The 21,136-nt window shown below is 46.8% G+C and overlaps 2 protein-coding genes and 1 long non-coding RNA gene across 6 annotated transcripts in view; 1 reads left to right on the top strand and 2 right to left on the bottom strand.

The window, feature by feature from the left end:
* eif2ak3 (eukaryotic translation initiation factor 2-alpha kinase 3) overlaps positions 1–14,150 on the bottom strand; it is a 29,608-nt gene extending 15,458 nt beyond the window's left edge. For 2 of the 4 annotated variants that reach the window (XR_007032193.1, XM_035610116.2), the window contains exons 1-2: positions 13,329–14,149; positions 2,944–3,073 (exon numbers count right to left, since the gene is read on the bottom strand). Coding sequence is in view for 2 of the 4 variants with exons in the window: in XM_035610116.2 (XP_035466009.2) it covers positions 2,944–3,073; positions 13,329–13,663 (465 nt within the window). In the remaining 2 variants the exon portion in view is untranslated. Of the gene's footprint in view, positions 1–2,943; positions 3,074–9,200; positions 9,346–13,328 lie in introns of those variants that run through there. The other 2 variants (XM_035610117.2, XM_047337672.1) reach the window with 2 other exon arrangements.
* A 1,292-nt stretch (positions 14,151–15,442) lies between these two features.
* On the bottom strand, positions 15,443–20,743 carry rpia (ribose 5-phosphate isomerase A (ribose 5-phosphate epimerase)). The gene is made up of 9 exons (XM_035610702.2): positions 20,329–20,743; positions 19,458–19,518; positions 19,228–19,283; positions 18,926–18,985; positions 18,764–18,828; positions 18,614–18,682; positions 18,053–18,194; positions 17,305–17,404; positions 15,443–17,183 (listed from the first exon to the last, which is right to left on the bottom strand). Exons 1-9 carry the CDS (start codon positions 20,578–20,580, stop codon positions 17,086–17,088), a joined length of 903 nt encoding a protein of 300 aa, XP_035466595.1. The 5' UTR covers positions 20,581–20,743; the 3' UTR covers positions 15,443–17,085.
* Positions 18,901–19,928, top strand: LOC118286336. The gene is made up of 4 exons (XR_004785367.2): positions 18,901–19,041; positions 19,212–19,306; positions 19,462–19,603; positions 19,679–19,928. It is a non-coding gene; the product is annotated as an uncharacterized LOC118286336 (long non-coding RNA).
* Positions 20,744–21,136: the final 393 nt, after the last annotated feature.

The following is a 21,136-nucleotide window of genomic DNA, read 5'->3' as shown; positions in this document are numbered from 1 at the left end:
GTGTCGGGGCCAGCCAATGGCACGGCGGCAGACCCCCCTAGCCTCTAATCACCAAGCAGACTGGTGTCTCAGGGATCCGATGAAACTGTTGCTAAGAGCTTGGGAGGCGTTGTGGGGGTAGTGGTGGCAGGAGACTGTAGTGACCCCCCCCCCCCCAATCTGACACCCAGTCATACAGAGAGGGTAGGTACCAGACAGGCATCCCAGGTTATGGGGGCAGAGATGGCAAGGCTGCGTTTACTCTTACATAAAGTAAACGGGCATAAAGGCAACACACACTCACACACACAAGCGATCATAACAAATGACGTCACAGCGAGCGAGTCACTGGGTTCAGACTCAGAGAAGACGGGGACCTCTCCTCGTTCCACCCTGTCAGCCGAATGAAAACCAACAGGTGAACACACACACACACACACGCACGCGCGCACGCACACACGCACGCGCACGCACGCACGTTTTGTCACAATTACATTTCCTAAAGAGAAGGAAAAGTGAGATTCACTTTGTAAAATAAAATGTAAAAAAACACGATGTGATATATTCTAATTCAGCCTAGTTGCCGACAACTTTATATTCAAGGTCAAATGTACATTCTGTTCGGCTGCTCTCTCACACACAGTCTCGACTGAAGTGCTCGGAGGAACCTTCAGGGGTTCTCCACACTAGAACCTCCGAGGACCCTGGAAACAGGGTCCTCGGAGCTAAAAATCTCGAGCGCGTGCTGCAGAGCAGAACAAGTCTGGAGGCTTTTTAAAGTGGCAAACCCACTTTGCACAGCAGCCGATGGTTCAGTGATTAGATCCGTCTTTCTAATTGTAGGTTTGCAGACGAGACTCCTCGGGCTGAACGGCAGCTCCTCCAGATCCACTTCACTCGCTGAGATGTGGGAGGTTTTGAACACTTGAATGAAATTCCTCTAAAGCTAGCAACAACAACAACAACAACAAAAAGGGCTATATTTGGATAATTGAATATCAACTAAGAACTGCTTATTTTGTGATATAATTTTGAACATCTTTTCTTTTGAGCCAAGTGCTCGTTGCTTATGAGCCGTCAACAGAACACACGGTGGGTTGGCTCTTCTTCTTTGTCTGTGCTGCTGCCGGGGACCGCCAACTGATTCCAAATCAATCTAATCCACTACTGTCAGGAAAAAACAAACCAAAACATATTTTTGACCAATACAGAAAGAAGGAGACCTGAATATATTCTTTTGCTATTTAGCTACAGTGTATTGTTGTGCGGTATGTTGTTGTATGACCTGCAGTTCTGTACGCAGTTTATATATATATATATATATATATATATATATATATATATATATACACACATGCAGTATATACACATGTATTTGTTTTTTTTCTGTAATAATATGATAATGTAAAGTTGGGGCAGGACTATATAAGTGTGTATAAGTACTATGCTTCTGCCTGCTCCTTCCCGAACGCATCCTTGTTTTGTTCTTTGATGGAATCCGATTATCTTTGTGTTTTTATCAGATTTTAGTTTTTTGTTGTTGTTCATGGGTAAATAAAAATCAAGTCAAATATCACCCCCACGAGCCAGGCTTTTTTTCGTCTTCCTGTCAGAAGATATTAAACTTGATGAAATGGTTCTAGATAATTTTTTTAAAAAGCAGACGTACATATATAACCGAGCCACAGAGTTCATCACACTCACCAACTGAAGTCAAACTGATATCAGCAGCCACCCATACCCTTGTTAGTATCAGAGGCCGACTTTTTTTCTCCCCCCGAGGCAAAACTATCAAGCGGAGTGAGTCCACATGAAAGTGAAACCACCAGCGCATCTCTGCTGTTTATTTGGGAGAGCGGCGCTCGGGTCTCGCTCTGGGCTCCGCTCCGCTCTCAGCGTGGCGGTGTGGGCGGTTTAAGCCTCTGTGTGCACGCACAGACGAGGGTCTTGCAGCGCTCGTGTGTGTAAACCACCACCTTCAACAAAGAGGCTAATCCTCCAGGCGGAAAACAGCTACTCTCAGATTTATGTGGGGGTGTGTACAGTACACACGATGTCTGCTATGTATTATGTATGTGTATACATGAAATGAATGTAAGCCACCGGTAAACCCCGCGGTCGAACTGTTTCAAAGTGCAACGGGTTCAATTATTGGTCTTGCTGTCAACAGAGGGAGAGAGAAAGTCCGGAGGGGTGCAGCGTTTGTTTTGAGGCGAAGCTGGAGACCAGACGGCTTCTTTAACCCCCCACTGACACGTCAAGACTGTGGAAATTGACTTTTTCATCCCCTGGTAGATGTTAATCAGCCGGGTGATGTCTGTTTAAGTGGCTGTGGTTGATGAGGCTGATCTTGTTCCACTCCGCAGTATGAGAACTAGCATTTTCATTTGTAAGGGTTAACAGAACGAGCACTAAATCTAAATTATAGATGCCCTAAAGGAGACATATTCTGCTCATATTCAGATTCATAATTTTTAATCTGGGTTATTACTTGAGAAGGATCACATGCTCTAATGTTCAGTAAACACATCAGTTTCCTGCAGCTCCTCTTTCCAGCCTGTCTGAAACACTTCCTGTCTCTTTAAGGCCCCTCCCTCCCCAATGAAGTCCAGTCTGCTCTGATTGGTCAGCTGGCTCTACTCTGTTGTGATTGGTCAAAGGCGTCCAGTGCATGGAGGAAGTCGTGCCAGACTAGCCACTAGACATGCTTGTATGCACGTCCGTAGTATGATGATGTCACAACGTTACAGAAGTATGGTCTGGACGACTGACGAGTTGTTTCAGGAGCTTCAGGATTAGTGTTTTCTATCGGGGAGAGGGTTTCCCTTTTTAAATTTGCAGACCTTTTTAAATACATAAAAAAAAATATAACACACTAGAGGAAAGAGAAACACTGAAAAAGTGTAATCGAATAAAATAAATAAACGGTGCAAAGGAAACAGAGGTTTTGGTCTACTACAGTACCTCAGGTTTGCTGAGGCTGGAGGACACCAGGCAGCCTGAGCCGGCATCTAGATCCCACTGCTTCCTGCCCTGGTTGTGAGGATCCAGAGCCGAGATCCGCCCGTCCAGAGTACTGATGATTACCAGAGACCTGTGGGCACAACGGAAAGAGTTCATCACACTTGAAAGGTTTGGAGACAGGCTATTGCAGCTTTGCATACTGGTGTCCTTTAACGTCATTAACCCAGTGGGGTGGGGTTACAGTCTAATACCATCACAGACGAGACAATAAAGGGCAAAGACGTGCGGTGGTGCAGCTGTTGTCTTTCACTGTCTAGTCTTCCCTTGATTAGCAATCACAGTGACCTTCAACGGCAGCCCACAGCCCACAGCCCACAGCCCACCTGTGCCAGGACGACGCCCGTCCTTATAGCCGGGAGCAGATCTGACCTCACCAGACATCCACCGCACACACACTGACTTATTTTACATAAAAATTACAGTGGGAACATGTGAGATCATAAATGCAATCTGATGGTGAAGTAAACAGGAATCCACCAAAAATGGACCCGGTTCATTTAGGATGCAAATAGCTTGAAACCATTAACTATGTCTGAAATGCTGGATGGAGAGACGGACGGGGCTACGCAGACTGAAATATCTGGAGGCGAAGTGAAGTTGAAAAAAAGGAATGAAAAAAACTTGAACGTGAACTTTAATCGCTCTCCGGCTTCTTTAGCAGCGACACGCGAGTCTGCTGCGCCTCAGGTGTGTGAAGAGCAAACTGATGGTGCTCTGCAGCAGATGGTGAGAGAGACTGTTTGAAAGAAGCTCACAGGGGGATTTTGCCACCGTTACTTTTTTTTTGTCAGACTCAAAACTGTTATTACCGCCGCGGAATTGCACCGAAGACACAAACTCCCAGATTCACTTTTGCAAATGACGAACGCAGCGGGAGGTCGTCGGAGCCTGGCGCGTTCACAACAGCAGGAACGTTTTTACGGAGCATTCTGTGGCATCTGGGTAGAGCAGCAGGAGGCAGGACAGGGTGGCTGTTTGTGTGCGTTTGTCATTTTCTGGAGATTTTTCCCGCAGTGTTCTCACGCGGGCATTTTCCGGATATTTCACTAAGGCGGGAAAAAAGTCTGGAAAATGTCCTGAGCAAGATTTGTGGACATTTGTGTTCTCACATGCAGCCCCTCCGGAAAATATCAGGAGAAAGTTCAGACTTGAGTACATGTCTGAATGCATCTTAATGTATACGTTAAAGCGCAAATACATATTTTATGCATCAACAAAAGACTCTTTTATTCCATGGATTTCTTCTGGACTCGGCCACATTGGCAGATCATTTGTTCACAAACATTTTGATTTGGCACTTTGCAAATCAAATTGAATCGAACTGAAACATTGGCTTGTCTTGCTCATGAAAATAAGAACTGTTAGGAAAACAACCAAACCCTTCAGAGACTCACAGAGGTCTTTTCTTTCTTAGTTTCAGAAAGTTTTAGAACACGGATGAAACCCATGTGTCAATGACAGTCGACAGTGGTCGACACCAAAAAAAAAAGTTTTATATTTAATACCGTTACAGAAAAACAAAGTGGACCGTGTTCCACATTTTTCATCCACACATTAATGGCCTGAAAAAGGACGAGCAGCTAAAAATAGGAGAGGAGGGACTAAGAGGCGGGAGGTGACAGTGATGATGTATGGGAGCCGTGACTTCCTCATAGCAACACTGAGCTTCACCTCAGGAAAAAAGATTCAGAAATTACTGCGGAGATGGATTCCTGAAATAAAAGTGCATTTTTCTGCGCGTTCTCTACCCAAACATGGACTCGTTCGAGGGTTTCCCCCAGATTGAATGTTATTCTTCTTTCATGTGCCCACACAGCGAGTTTTTTTAAACATCTCTCCTCCTCTTCTGTCGAGCATCTCCAGGCTATAAAAAAGTGGGACTGACTTGAATGAAACGGAGACATCGGTCCCCACCCTTCGCCCTTCTTACTCTTGTGCGGCACGGCTTGTCAGTCATGTCCGGAGCGCTGGCGGGGGGCGGGGGGCTATTGATTTGAATCTGTCTAAAGAGGAGCTGCTGTCAAACTGGGCTTTTAGCTTTTATCTAACCAGCAATGGCTCTGCTGCCGAGCACACATGATGCTGCCTCTGGGCACTCGATGGTGCCGCCGCCGCCTCACATCCACACAGCTGGGACCCAAGTTTCCCTCCGTTGGCCACTGGGGCATATGGGTTTTTTAACTGCCTCCCTCGGGGGGTGGACAAGACGGCTGAGGCTGAGAAAGGAAGAAAAAGTGTTTCTCTTTGCCAAGAAATAATGAAGGAATTAAGAAAACGCGGCCTCTCGACGCCATCCATCGCTTTTATTTACGTGCACTTCTCGTGTGTTTAACATGAGCATCAAGCGCTCCATCCGTCATTCACACCGAGCGGGGGAATTGCTATTGACTGGCTGTAATCCCTTATTGATCTCTGGTATCGAACACTCTTCAGTCATGAAGGGGAAGGAGCATGTTCCAGGATGTTTAGGCCTTAGGACAAACTAAAGAAATGGATTCTTTCAGATGGGGGCAAAATCATTTCCCGGAAGGTTCCTCTTAATACGAAACGAGTTAAACTTGCCGCTCTGGACCAGTTAGCTGCTTCAGCTCAACTGGAGCTGGAGGTTGGTTTTTTTGCATAAAAATGCAAATAGGCTCACTTAAGAGTAATGAGCCATGTGTCTTTCAGTGCCATCAAAGCCCAAGATTATCTTCCCCAAATCTGCTCGGAGCATTATCAGCCGCTTGCGCAAAAAGTACGGCGCGCTAAGAAAAGCAAAGAAAAAAACATTGTTTCCCCCACTCAGCCGCCAATAAAAAAACAGAGCGCCAAAGCCCCGCTACTCGCCCCCTCTCCATTGGCTGCGAGGCCCTGCCAAAAATATTAGGCTGATTGGTTGTTGCTAAGCAGGCGGCTCTCTGAGAGGGTGGGAGCTTTTTCGGCGGCCTTTCTCTCGGCTTTGCCCTGCCCCCCTCCCGAGTCACGCCGCCAATGTAGAAGTGATGCAGGGGAAGTCACCGGGAGCATCGGGTGCAAAACTTCAGGAAGAGAGATGGAAGAGAGAGATAGAGGAATTCTCATTCTGAAACGGGAGATCAAAGGCTCTTGTGGACTCTTTGTACTCCCGATAAAGGATGAGGAGGAGAGGACGGGGGAGTGGGGGTGGGGGCTGCACACTGTACAACTTAGGTACCGTGATGGTAATGGAGCAGCTACAAGACGACCCCGAAGAAAACAAACAGCCCTACTGTATCCTTTTGAAATCAAGGCCATTTATTTTCCACGGCTGAGCCCCGAGACGCCGCCGCTCCGCTCATCACCAAAGGGAAAACATGTGGCCTGTGGGGCTGCCGCTGCCGCTGCTGCCGCCGCCGCCGCCGTCGACTGTGACAAATGCAGGCGGTGTCGGCGGAGAAAGGGCTGAAAGAGACGTTGGGAGTAGAGAATGAAAAGAAGATAAAGAGGCAGAAGTGGTGAGGCTGCCGACAGACTGAGGGTTGTTAGTGTCCTCAGCCTGTAACGCTGTCAAAAGTGTCATGACAGTGCCGAGTGTTTCTTCAATCACCAGGCGTATATGGCGGAGCAGGGAGCCAATTAGCCTCGCTCTCACCAGACTCCCGGCTCCTCAAGACACACACACACACACACACACACACACACACACACACACACACACACACACACACACACACACACACACACACACACACACACACACACACACACACACACACACACACACACACACACACACACACACACACACACACACACACACACACACACACACACACACACACACACACACACACACACACACACACACACACACACACACACACACACACTCCATTGAAAGAAACAACCAGGATGTTTACACAGGCCCGAGTCTCCGAGGAGCGGGAGCCGCTGAGCTGCGCCAATCGCAACGGAGCTGCCGTGTCCCCGGCAGCCAATGAGAGCAGTGTTTTTCCAACTCGCTCGGCCAATGGACGGGCGGCTCTGCAGACTCTGAGCCAACGGTGAGGCAGAGCCGTCTGTAACCATGCAACAGCGAGTGTGGAGTTCTGCTGCCGCGCAGCTGCCGCCCAGCATCCCGTGCAGCCGCGGGAGCGAGGCAGGACAAAAATATGGGAGCGTGGGGAGCACGTGGTGCGAAAGTTATGGATGCGGCTCTGAGCCGGGGCCGCACCCAGCAGCACCACCAGCTGCACCGTGGCAAGTGCATTCCCTTAAACTGGACACATGACACACACAGCGGAGAAGGTTTTACATATATTTGAAATGATACATGTATAATCGTATCGGACAAGAAAAGGAAAACAATACCAGTTATGATTACCGTGAGAACAAATACTTGAAGCCAGAAACTAAAATCTTTCAGATTAAACCTTTGAGTTCTGGCAATCCCACAATTAACACAACACAACACAACACAGAAGGCAACAAAAGCTTTGTCCTTTTCTTTTGCGCCCATGTGACTAACAATACTTACTGTGAACACTTCTCCAGATTAAAACATCTAAACTAGTGACTGACATGGCAGCATGTGCCGGTAAGTCTAAAGAGACATTAAGAATCACAGTTGACTGAACTCTGGCACTTAAGTACGGCTTAATGTGACTCGAAGGTTTTATGTAACTGTCCTCTGAACCTGTTGAATAAACAAGTGATATTTTTTTTATGTCCCGAAAGCTAACAGCTGAATGATGCGTTCTTGATCGACCTCACGTCCGCCAGGGTCACTGCAGCAGAAGGCGTGGTTTATTAAAAAAAACACACCACTTAAAAAAGTCTCTCTCTCTCTCTCTCTCTCTCTCTCTCTCTCTCTCTCTCTCTCTCTCTCTCTCTCTCTCTCTCTCTCTCTCTCTCTCTCTCTCTCTCTCTCTCTCTCTCTCTCTCTCTCTCTCTCTCTCTCTCTCTCTCTCTCTCTCTCTCTCTCTCTCTCTCTCTCTCTCTCTCTCTCTCTCTCTCTCTCTCTCTCTCTCTCTCTCTCTCTCTCTCCTGCTCCTCTCCAACACACATCATCTCACATGCTGTAAAAATCCAAAAATCTATGGCGCCACATACCCCGACAGCCGATTGGCTGGAGTGCAGCTCCGATCCGGGGATCTCATTCGTTGTTGCTAAGCAGTGAGGAGCCATCCAGAGTGAAAACAAGACAGCGTGGTCCTACACCGACTACCAGCGAACTCCTTGTTTTCATCCCCCCCTCCCTCTCTCAGAGCAGCCCACCTTTCTGCCTCTGCCCCACCCATACTGCAGTGCTGCGGGATGTGTCCTGCCGACTTACCAAAATAGCCACCGACCTAGTAAAATTCACACCTACTGACAATAATCATGTTAAGAACCAGTGTTGTTAAACAGTCACACGCATGACCAGCTGGTTCCCGGTTCTGTCACTGCACGTGGTTACGAAACAGCCTGCAAACATCTCGCCAAGCGAGTCGTGGCCACCGAGTGGAAAGAAAGTCACTGAAGGTCGTCACATCTGAACTTCTTCGCATAAACAATAACTTGTATCTTTAACAGGAGCAACGACATAAGGAATGGCACCAGACTGCGGTTACGTAAGGTGAAGACAAAGGTTAAATGAGATTATATAAGTTAAGCTTGTGTGAAGAGACACTCCGTCCTCAGTGATGCCGAAGCGTTCACTGTTGCAGGGACTGATGTAGAAGTAGCTTTGAAAGTGCTCAATTAAAACTTCCCACAGGGAGTTCAATCAACTTCATCTTGACCTGTTATTTTGGGGACAGTTTCTATTAATAAAACCAACAACATCTCCCTGCCTGGTTACAGAGAGAGAGAGAGAGAGAGAGAGAGAGAGAGAGAGAGAGAGAGACGACTACTGCAACAAAGTAAGAAAAAGAAAAAACAACAACAAGGAAGTGATCTCCCACTCCCCTCCAAAAAAAAAAAGGAGAAAAAAAATGAGTAAATCTCCTCCTCCTCTACCTAGCTATAGCCAGACCCATGCGGCCGACTCAAATTCTGAGCACTAGCCCGTCTCTCCGACGCAATTGGCCAAGAAGTTGCCCGGCTTGGCCGATTGGCTGTTGCTAAGCAGTAGGGCTGGTGGGAGCCAGCCGGCGAGCGCGGCGGCCCAGAAGAGCTTGTTGCCCCTGCAGGGCCCGAGGGGGAGGGGGGTGGGGGGTGGGGGGTGGGGGGGGTAGAAGGTTCAAACAAAGCTGCTGTCCTCTCTCTCCTCTCACCTCCAAGTTCTCCCTGAGGAGGAGGAGGAGGAGGAGGAGGCGGCGGCCCCGGCGGAGGCATCAAACCTGGCAGTGCCGTCACATGCATGATTCTCACACTACACACACACACAGACGTAAACACCGAGTCTCCAGAGTGCAGTTTGTAACGTATAGATGGCAGAGTTAAAAGTGAGGTGACAGCCGTCAGCCGACAGAGCAGCAGCTTGCGTCACACAAACCGACGGACGGATCAAAGCCAACATCTAGAATATTTATAGATGACAGGATACGGGGGGTGGAGGGAGGAGGGAACAGGAATGCTAAAAAAAGAATATGAAAGACATAAAACAGCTGCGAATAACAACAAAAAACATTGTTGACATCTGAGCATTGACTGGTTTTCAAGAATCCATGTTTGAAATGCTCCAAAATCTAATTTGGAAGAGAAAAAAAAAAGTCTGCGTCTTCACTTCACACACTTACTGTACTTATACATGTGTGTGTATCCATACATACACGAACATGGCGGGAACCTGCCGGTCTGATCGAAGGCGTGTTCACTTTATTATCGTCCCAGGGTGGCACTTTATTATCACAAGTCCTGGTCTGATTAACTCGGTAAACAGTCGCCTTCGTACAGTAAAGTCACCAACAGGAGTGGTGACATGTTTTGCAAAACCCATTACGTACAGAATATATCAAAGTTTCTGTATTTGTTGTATTTTACGTCCAAGTTCAACGTCATTAATGAGTTTAAAATCTCTTCTGAAGCTGAAGTGGCCCACAACCACAACTTGCTCTAGTCAGACATTTTTCCAGTTTTAGTTTCTTGTTCATATCAAAGGAGAAACTCGCCTCAATCACGTCTCATGTGCTTGGTGACATTTCTAAAGTTCAACAACAATCCTGCCGACAGATGGATGGAAACAGAGCGTGGAGACGACGAGGAGTAAGATATACTCGAGGGGGGCCGACGTTAATGTGTACGTGCGGAGGTGGGGGAGAAGGTAAAGGACGAGTCAGATGAGAGAGAGACAAAGAAATGCAACAAAGACAATTCGACGAACAGACACAGACTATTGATTTTGAATCTTTTGACAAAAAAACCTTCCTCATCAAGTTCATTATTTTTTTATTTCAGCGACAAATCTTTGCTGTCATTTTACACAACGTGAATAATTCACCTGTTCGTTCTCGTTCCTGCCTCACGAGCGACTTGTTTGTTCTTTATCTCGATGACTTCTACATATCAGCGTGACTGTTTGTTATTGTGATGCTGTGCCAACTTCCTACCCTGCGCGGCGGCAGCATGCTTTTGAAAAGTCGCAGAGATTTAAGTGTTGTTCTGTGGGTAATTGCACAATAAGTACAAGATATACAATATGTTCTAATGTTTTGAATAGTACTCTTCTAATTTTATAAAGTGATCAATATGGGATGGAATCAAAGTCAATGAGTCGTGCAGGACAGACAGTGAACATGGAAGAAAGATGATGATGGAGAGAAAAAGAGAAAGTGGGGAGATAAAGTGAAACCTCAGCAGAAAGGGGCAGACACAGGTAGATGTACTGCTCAGGAGATGGTGCAGGTGCAGCGAGCGGCGGCGGCAGGGTGTGACCAGCAGCATGAGGAGGAGGAGGAGGAGGAGGAGGAGGAGGAGGAAGAGGAGGATCGCTCACGGGTTCTCGTGCAGCCGACGAGGTGCCTGGCAGGGGAATAGTCCGCTTCCATCACAGCAAACTGCTCAGCCAACTGCTTTCGATTTCACTGTTGATACCAGTACACTGCAGATGACGGGCGGCAGCCTCGTCCTCCCGTTAGTCCTTCGCCATCACTCTCCACCCTGACGTTGTTGTTGTTATGTGCTGTTGCACCAGGTGAAAACTCTGGAGCCACTTTTACTCTTCCAACACTACGAAAAGAACACACCAACTAATCACCTCACCGTGAGCTTTGTGGGACTGACGGTTCGCTTCGGCAGCTCCCCGTTGTGACCAAAGCCGTAAAATGTGTGGCATCCTAAAGAAGAACTAATGTACGATTCTTCGGGGGCTGTCAGAAAGCCCCTTAAAGTTGTGGGCTCGAGATTCCAAAAGCTTGACGGCAAACGGGGAAAACCGCGCTGCATTTCTATCAGCACGTAGCAGCAGCAAGTTTTTTTAAGTACTGTGCTAAGACATGGCACCAAAAAAACCTTGAGAAAAGGATTTGACTCATGGCAATGTTCTTGAGTCCATGATTCACTTTGATCCGGCTTCCCGTCTTGAAAAGCAGACGGGCACGTTCATGAGACTACACAGGGAATAATTTAGTGAAGGGGCCTGACGGGGCAAATGCACTGAAATAACAATGATTCAAGAAGCTGTGGCAGAGTCGAACGAGTACAAGTAATGGTCTTTGTAAAAACAGAAGAATAACGCGGCAGAGAGGAGGAACATCACGAGCAAGACGCCGCGGCTTCGCCAACCATCCGAGGTGGGCGTCAAAACCTGTTTACCAAGGGAAGACAGAATCGATGCCCTGCCCACTGCGCCAAGAGCCGCATCTCACTTTGGGCAGAGAAGCCAACAGCGTTGGAGGAGGAGGAGGAGGAGAAGAAGGAGGTCGAGGAGGAGGAGGAGGAGGTCCGAGGAGGGGGAGGAGGAGGAGGAGGAGGTCGAGGAGGAGGGCTCAGTCCGATGTGTCGTGAACTCTTGACTCGAGTATTTCTCAGAAGAACGACATTGTGCCGCTGGAACGTAAACCACTTCTTTTGGGCCATGTTTCACATGTGTTCTCATAGGTACGTGAGCGGACAAGTGATGTCTCAGTTTGTGCAAGAGAACAAAGATGGTTCATCTTCAGTAAAGTAACAACAACAGATCCCCCAGGGATCTCGAGGCTTCGAACTCCTTCATCCCCGTCTCGCAACTTCACGAGTGTCGGCGACGAGCACAAACATCTGTTCCTCCTGCATCTTCTCCTCCGGACTGACAGACTCCTGCTTTATTTATCAAACGTGACCTGTCGGGGCTCAGAAGTGGCCTGTCTGCTGTCAGGAGGAGGAGGAGGAGGAGGAGGAGGGGGATGAGGAGGATGAGGAGGATGAGGATGAGGATGAGGATGAGGAGAAGGGGGGGTGAGGACGAGGAGGAGGAGAGGATGAGGAGGAGGAGAGGATGAGGAGGAGGAGGGGGATGAGGAGGAGGAGGAGGATGAGGAGGAGGATGATGAGGAGGATGAGGAGGATGATGAGGAGGAGGAGGAAGAGGAGGATGAGGGGGATGAGGAGGAGGATGATGAGGAGGATGAGGAGGAAGATGGTGAGGAGGATGATGAGGATGAGGAGGATGAGGAGGATGATGAGGAGGCGAGCTGTGGGTCATGACAGGATGTTGTCAGCTGATGCCATATCATCACCCCCCCTTTCTTGATTTGGATTTTCAAGTGGTGGAAACAAAAGCCAATAGTCACTTCCCTATGACATCACACCAGCTTTGAACTACACAGGAAGGTAACGGACTACGTGCTGAGCTGCAGAATCGGATTACGAGCCACAGTCCGTTCAGGACGTTTCACTGGGGGGGGGGGGGGGACATTTGCACTCTCGAAAAACTTTCTGGCTCCACGAAAGAAATGGCGCTGGTGTTGCCTGTGACGTGCCACGCAGGGGAAATGAACTTTACTGGACACACGGTGGATTTAACGCTTCTGAATAAGCACGAATAAGAACTTGTGCAGCGAGTTAGCTCGAGTCGCACCGCCTAACTTTGATCTGAACACTGCGTCCATTATCGGACGCGAAGTCTAAATCGCTCGTCTCCATCGTTTTTTTTTTGTTTTTTTTCTCTCTCCCCGTGTTTTTTAGCTCTTGACAGTTCAGTAAACCCGTTCATATTCATCACAGGACACTTTTGGGAGAGGATGTTGCGAATCGGGTCGTTGACACAGATGTTTGACGAGCCTGAGGGAGGTGACTGGTCGAACTGCAAACAAACGTTTAGCTCGTTGACGTCGACGGGATAAAGTTTGTTTTCCTTCTCTGTCGAGTCGTCGTCGTCGTTGTTGACGTTGTGCACATTTCGCGCGTGCTTTGCGTTGTCCGATAATGGATGTCTATCTGCTAGCTTGTTTTACAGAGGATGGGGGGGGAGTGAGTGAAGTTACCTTGTGGGTCGGACGTTTCCGTTGTTCTCTCCGTACGCCTCGTCGGCTTCCCCCGCCGACCCGTTGTCGTCGTCCTCCACGATCACGTCCGCGCCGATGACCGGGGCGCCTGCGTTGCCCAAGCCGCGCTCCATGACTCTCGCACCATCTTCCGCCGGGCTCGAGCGCGCGGTCCGGGCGGCGGCGGCGGCGGCGGCGGCGGCGGGCTGCTGCGGCGGCTCCCGCAGGGTGGCGAAGCCCTGAGCCTGCGGAGTCCCGGGTCCGATGAGCGCGTTGAGCAGCAGCAGGAGCACCAGGGAAATGCTCACGTGTCCAAAGCGAAGCCCCCTTTCCATTTGTAAGACTGGCACATTAGTGAAATATGAGCTTCACATGCCAGGGGCCGCGTAAATCTTCACATTTAAAACTACTGAAGAGGTGTAAATATATATCTATATCTATATATAACTGTCTAACTACAAAGTAAAGTCCGTAATGTTGAGGGGTAAAAACGCCCATTCAGGTCTGTTCTTTAAGTAAACATAAACAGCCACTGGGACTCCATGATATTCCCTTTATACTTCGCTCGCCTTGCCTTGGTAACGCTAAGTCCCGCCTTGTTTCCACACGACGATTGGACAGCGAAATCCCCGCAAGTGTTAAAAACGCATGTAACCGTTTCTCATTGGCTCGCTCCGCCTGTCAAATCGCGCACACTCGCATACTAAGCAGAATGCGATTGCGTCGGGCGTCTGTCACTCAAAGTGGCGGGCTCGGAGCGTGTCCGCCCCTCAAACAGGCCCACCTCATTGGTTCGCCCTCTGTCTTTCGAGACGGCGCAGGCGCACTGGCGGCTGCCACACAGCACGCAGCGGAAGGTGACGCAAACAAGTTCCCGATGGCGATTCCCGCGGCGGACGATGCGATTGGTGGGAGATGTCGTCGTCCGTCCAATAGGAGAGACGACGGCAATAAGCTCCGACGCTATTGGTCGAATTGTGCCCTCGCGGATTTACTGTAAACACGGGATTCGCTCGTTCAGCTGTCAATCAAGGTAGTTGTCAAGACAGTCGACAAAAAAAACACCAACGTGGCCGAGTTGCTGCTGATGATAGAGACAGTTCCTCTTCCTGATCACGAGGTTTTTTTCTTACTTCTAGATCAACAGTCAGGAAGTGCCATGACATAATGTCACTTTAACCATGCGTGATTTTTTATTTTATTTTGCTCTCAGTAGAACACACACAAATACACAGAACTCAACCACAGTAAAAACAATTCACTGATACACTTAAAGTGCAATAACCAACTGTGCAAAATTTATATCTAGTCTCCATGTGCAACTATTGCTACTGCTCTGTATATACTATTTATATATTTTTATTTATTTATTGTTATTATTTTGTTATATTTTGTACATACTAGTGCTTTTTGTAAAAAAAAAATCTATATTCTTCAGTCCACTTTGCTGCTGTAATGCCCAAATTTCACCATTGTGGGACGAATAAAGGTTTATCTTATCTTATCGTATTTTTTAAAAGTTAGTTTTATATAAAGCTTGGAACAACGCTTTCAAGGAAGGTCAGGAAGTTATGTTATTATGGAATATGTGACACGCGACATTTACTGTAAACGTTACAGACAGTTGCTTTAATGCATGTAGAAGATATTATTTTACATTTATTTATTTATCCATGAGGTCACCGAGTGGGAGCCCAGGTGGCAGGAAGCACCTTGCAGCACAATGAGGCTGCTTGTGTTTCTGGAGCCCCCAAGCGGCCATAATGGAGAATTACACAATCAAGTTTTTCAGTTGATTTGTCTGGTTGAAGTTTTAGCAGGATTACGCAAAAACTCCTCAACTGATTACAACAAAACTTGCTGGAAGGATGGGGACTGGGCTTGGGAGGACCCCCTTTAATATTGGTGCAGATGTGGATTAAGGGGCAGATCCAGGTTTCTTTTCCCCCCACTTTCTTTAACTATGTTTATGACAAATAAATCATTTCTACAGTCCAAAACTTGAGGATATTCGTACTATTATGGTATCATAGAAGACAACGAAAACAGGCATCACGTCAGGTTTTTTACAAGGGAAGAGAATCATCAGAAATAAAAGCACAGAGGCATATTGGTATGATTTTGGTCCTGTATTGTTTGGCAAAGGAAATTGTATATTCACAGCAAAAAATTAAGTAAAAAATTTATCACAGTGAATTTGTAAAGAAAGTAAGAAAAGACATGCTGGTGCAAAAAAAATTAAATAATATCCACCGATGGTTCACATTCTGTATTTGACCCAAACTGGGTCACACATTCTCACTTCACGGTCCACTCAGCATTTTAACCTCCTCACATCCAGCCACTTCCTTCTGATTTATGACAGAATCATAAGACTACAATATAGAATCAGATTGTTCGTACCTGTGGACTAATGTGCCACACGACTGCATTCAATCCTGCAGTTGCTCATATAAACATAAACATAAGGGTAACTGAGTTTAAGGCTTTGTGAGACCTTGATTTTAAAATAAGAAAACTTAACAATTGCTGTGGACAGTGAAAGTACAGAGTAGACTCGCTGCACAGTGAACGTAACATTTTGCAACTCTCCCTCTTCGAAGCTGCACAATACAGTATTAAAGATTTATCATTACAAGACCCAGAAATAATCAGAAGGAGGAGCCAAATACAATTTGAAGCAACTTTCAGAGAATCATCTTTTGTCCTGAACTACTGAAGTTTCTTTCCATAAAACTGAATAGTGCAGCTTTTGGCCCTTCAAAAAAACTACATTTGAAACCAAGAGGCTGTATTATTGCTTCAGTCTACCAAGGCACATAAAATGTACATGTGGTCGTTATGGTTCATATCCTAGCTTCACAGTTCGTCATTACACATGCAACTTTTATAGCATAACTGTCTTTCATCTTTTCCCTCAAACCTTCATTCAGGTTTAAGTTTCTGACACGAGACAAAGTCTTGTGACTGGACAGTTTGTGTGAGGAGAGAGATTCCATCATGCAAAGAATGATCACAGTGGAAAGTGGTACATGCATTAAAGTAACACACATTCAGGGTTTTGTTTTCTGTTCCACAGTGAGACTGTGGACTTGACGTGTAACTGTTGAAACTGAGAGGAAACCACAGATTTCACAGCGTCTGTTCTTACTCAAGAGCAGGAAAACACACCACTGGTTCATAGCAACACTGGTTATTATACATTAAAGATCAAAATAAACAAGGAGAATTACATTTGAACTGCAACATCATGACCAGACACTGCTCTGTTGAAACTAACACATTTCCAGTTTGTTCTGCTCACAGTGAGATGATGGTTTTTAATGTGTGAGCTATTGAATGCAACTTCAATGGCATGTTTCTTTTGACAGGACTTGAAAAACAATTAAGGCACATTTTAATTTCCCTCTGCAGCAGTGCAGTGATTCACCACAGCACTGTCAGGCAACAAGTCAAACCTGCTAATGACAGGAAGCAGTCAACCAAGCAGCCAAAAAAAACAACAACTTTAAATCGATATCAGATAAACTTGATTTGACTCATCAGGCACTTTAAACACCCACAGAACCAGAAGCACCACCTGCAAGATGAGAAAGATCAAGTGACGAATTTTGTAATCCGGTTTTTAGGTGAGTTTCACGTCCGGATTGCGACCAGGTGTAAAAAAAAAAAAAAAAATCATAGACATGGCACTTGCGGGAGAAGTGAGGTCAGTCGAGAAGAGGGACGACGACGACGAGGGCAACACGGAACCTCCTCATTTGACCGGAGGATCCCGGACCTGCACGCTCCCATCCTCCATCCCAAAGTAGGCCCGTTCAGCCATGCCGACAAAAAGTCCTGTCTCCACCACACCTGAGCACGACACGGGAAAGAGACGCTGAGTGTTCGGCAGGACAACACCGACACACTCCGAATGATGTCAGCAGATTCTGAAACCCGTTAAAAACACAGAGCTGTCGTCATTGAGTCTCACCTGGAATCATCTTGATCGCAGTGTTGACTTCCTTCCAGTTCTGAGCGCGCTCAAACTTCCAGTCCAGGATGAAGTTACTGTTGTCGGTGACCACAGGACCCTGAGAGCCGGACGGACACGGACACGGACACACGGACACGGACACACACACACACACACACACACACACACACACACACACACACACACACACACACACACACACACACACACACACACACACACACACACACACACACACACACACACACACACACACACACACACACACACACACACACACACACCAAGAGTCATTCACAAGTTCCTGTAAACGCTAATCTATCACCAAGATGGCCGCTGAAAGAGTTCATCAGACAGAAATCAAAGGATCAAATTATCAAAGGAACGATAATCATCACAAATAACTCAGCACGAAAAACAGGATCCTCAACACAACTACAAGTCAAAAATGGAAATAACGTAAAAACGTAGTGTAAAAATACAAAGTGTGTCGAGGATGATCCTTATTTAAAAAATCGCTTGTTCAGCTGCTCTGACCTTTTCCAGATATGGAGATTGTAAAGTTTTAGTGTCACCATGAAAAATGTATCATCGCCCATTATTCTCAACCTGGACCTGGAGTGAGACCTGACGGATCTCAACAGTCCTGAACGGAATTCAATTTAAAGATTCATAAATAAACCGAGGAGCAACACAAAGCAAAGTTTTGAGTGAGAAGGATTGAGGACGACAACTCTCCACTTACTGCTTTACTGACGGCCATCCGCAGGTTGGCCTCCCCTCCGAAGAGCCTGGCGATCGCCCTGGAGACGGGGACGTACGCCATGGGGATGACTTCTACAGGAACTCCCTTCCTCCACTGCTGACCCAGAGCCGAGGAGTCTTTCCTGAGAGGAGACGACGAGACGAGAAACTGAAGCTGGACACGATCAACTTGTTACAACTCCTCATCGAGATGCAGACTCAACTACAGACTCTTATATTTTATAAGCGCTCTAATTCCAATTTGTTCTGATTGTGACTCGGCACAGAATTATTAAATATTGTGGGAATGAAAAAAATGATTATTTCAAATGTCACCAAAATATGAAAGTTCCACAAAAAAGTCACAGAAAATGTGCACATCATTTCCTGTAGTTCTTGGTAACTTAAAAAAAAAAATAAAAAAACTGTGAGAGAGAGACACAAATCTTCGGTTATAAACCACAAAAAAATAATATATTTATTGTATTTATGACCAACATGTTGTCACACACTCTCCGGTGGTTTGCGCTTCTCCTCCGGAGGTAAACGAGGAAACACCAACCTGTAGTCGGCGATGACAACGAAATGTTTGGCGCAGCCGGCGACGATCTTCTCCTGAGTCAGGCAGCCGCTGTGAGACGGAGAGAGAAGCCGTGAGACACGAGTTCGGACGACGACCGAACGTCTGTCGTCTGAACTGAACTGAACTCACCCTCCGCCTTTGATCAACGTGAGGTCGGCGTCCACTTCGTCTGCTCCGTCAATCGCCACATCGAGCTGTAAAGACACACGACTCCGTAAACAGGCAGGAAAACAAAGGGGATTTGTCGTTTCCACAGCCTTCACAGATCCATCCGCGACGAGCTCGCCGTACCTCTGGGTGTCTGTCCAGGTCCGACAGCGTGAGGCCGTGCTGCAGAATCAGCTGACGGGCCTGTGGAGGGACGAGACGATGGGGGGAAAAATGTGACTAACGCAGAAACATCAGGGGTGAGGAAGAAAAGCAGTGATGCGACTTTCTGTTGACCTCGATACTTTTCTCTAAAAATTCCTGTTTATCCGTCAGAACTGTAGGGTTTACTAATCCCTCTCCTGCAACTCACTTGTAGTGTTTTCGTGAACGTGTCAGTTACATGTTTTTTAAACCACAGTGTGACCAGAGAGTCTCAAACGGACCTGGAAGGACGTGGGCACACACACGATGTTGAGTTTCTCCTGACGCACTCTCTCCGCTGCAGCCAACGACAAACACAGCGTGAGAACAGAAGCATCATATGTGTATCTCTCAGTTCTGTTAAAAGAAACAAACACTTCACTCCTGCTTGATATATTTAAAAATGAACTGTCTCCAAAACAAAGCTAACAACGTTTAATTTCTGAGAAGATTCATGGTGGGTCCTACTCACCCAGTCTGTCCACAGCGTAGACGATGGTCGACCCGCTGCCGACTCCGACCACCTGGTTGTTCTGCAGGACACGAGGAAAGAGCTTTGAAAAACAACTTCACATCAGCTCCTCACGTGTCTGAGAGCCACAACCTGTTTGATTCACGGTAGGTGACACAACAGCAACAGAAAAGTATCATTCAGTCTGGGGGAAATCGCGCATGAAAAATTATCTTTAACAGTGTGGATATCTTTTGCCGCAATTTATGAAGACAACAAACGTCTTCTGACACACTTCACAAGCGACGGTCTCGTGACATCACTCATCAGTCGCCTCATGATGTCGTCACGTCCACGTCTTCTTCTTTTCTGACATTTCATCAGACAACTTTTAGGATAGAATCTTTTGAAGATGGTAGCATGATTCCTCTTGTGGATATAGTTTTGATCTGTCCCTTTATGGTTATATCTATTGTCCATATATAGTTTTGATTGAACCTTCCCTTTACAATACTTAATACTTAACAGGAAATCAAATGGAAAGTTTGATGTCAATGAGTTTCCAGGATGTTTTAAGTTTTTCATCTATGATGTAAACATCTGGATTAGCCTGGAGCTAACAGCTAACACATGCTGTGACGCTCGGCTGTGTATATTTAGTTACACACCGACCAAAGTTAACCCGCTGCCCCGGGACGAGCTCACATGGCACGGAGCTAATCCCCCCCCCCCCCCCCCCCCCGGACTGTAAACGTTAAGTAACGGTCATAAGTAACAAGCTAGGCTAACGTCCGTGAGCTAACGTTGCTAGCATGAAGCTAAAGAGAACTATTTGCTTAACTCGGTGGAAGCTACGAGCTAGCAGCCTGTTAGCACGTGAAGCTAACGGTACCTGGACGTGGTTGTCCACGGCGGCGTAAGCGGCCAGTTTCTTCGCCTCCTCGGCCATGATGGTGGGGGTGATGGTGATGGGGGTGATGGTGATGGTGTTGATGGGGCTGGTGGTGGTGGCTGAAGCAGAGGAGTGACGGAGCGGACACACGTGTCTGTGGCTGCGGGGAGACGCTGCCTGCTTCCTCCGGGATGCTGAAGAGAGAAATCCAGCTGCGTGGTTCCAGAGGGAGACCCGCCCCCGGAGCGTCATGGCCCGGCCCACAGCACGCGGAGACAGGCCCCCACTGAACACTGGACCGACCCCCCGGGACCAGGAGCTGGTAAAACTCTTTAGTTTACTTCTTTTCTTTTGCCTTTTTTTTTTTTTTAGAAGTTGATCACCTGCGCGGTCACTGTCCGCTGTCACATGACTTCTCTGCGGTTGTCTCGTCTGCGCAGGTGCAGCTCAACAGCGACACCACGCGGTCAGTGGACAAACTGCATCAAGAGAAGCTCACCTGTACATCTACACATCGCCTTTATTTATAGATATATAGATAAAGATAGATAGATCAGCAGTATTTATAGATATATAGATAAAGATAGATAGATCAGCAGTATTTATAGATATATAGATAAAGATAGATAGATCAGCAGTATTTATAGATATAGATATAGATAGATAGATCGGGATTATATATAGAAATATAGATATAGATAGATAGATCAGCATTATTTACAGATATACAGATAGATAGATCAGCATTATTTATAGATATATAGATATATAGATCAGAATTATTTATAGATATACAAATATATAGATC

Source organism: Scophthalmus maximus, chromosome 15 (assembly GCF_022379125.1).
Source record: "Scophthalmus maximus strain ysfricsl-2021 chromosome 15, ASM2237912v1, whole genome shotgun sequence".
In the NCBI taxonomy this organism is placed as follows: domain Eukaryota; kingdom Metazoa; phylum Chordata; class Actinopteri; order Pleuronectiformes; family Scophthalmidae; genus Scophthalmus; species Scophthalmus maximus.
This window is presented reverse-complemented; position numbering and strand designations above follow the sequence as displayed.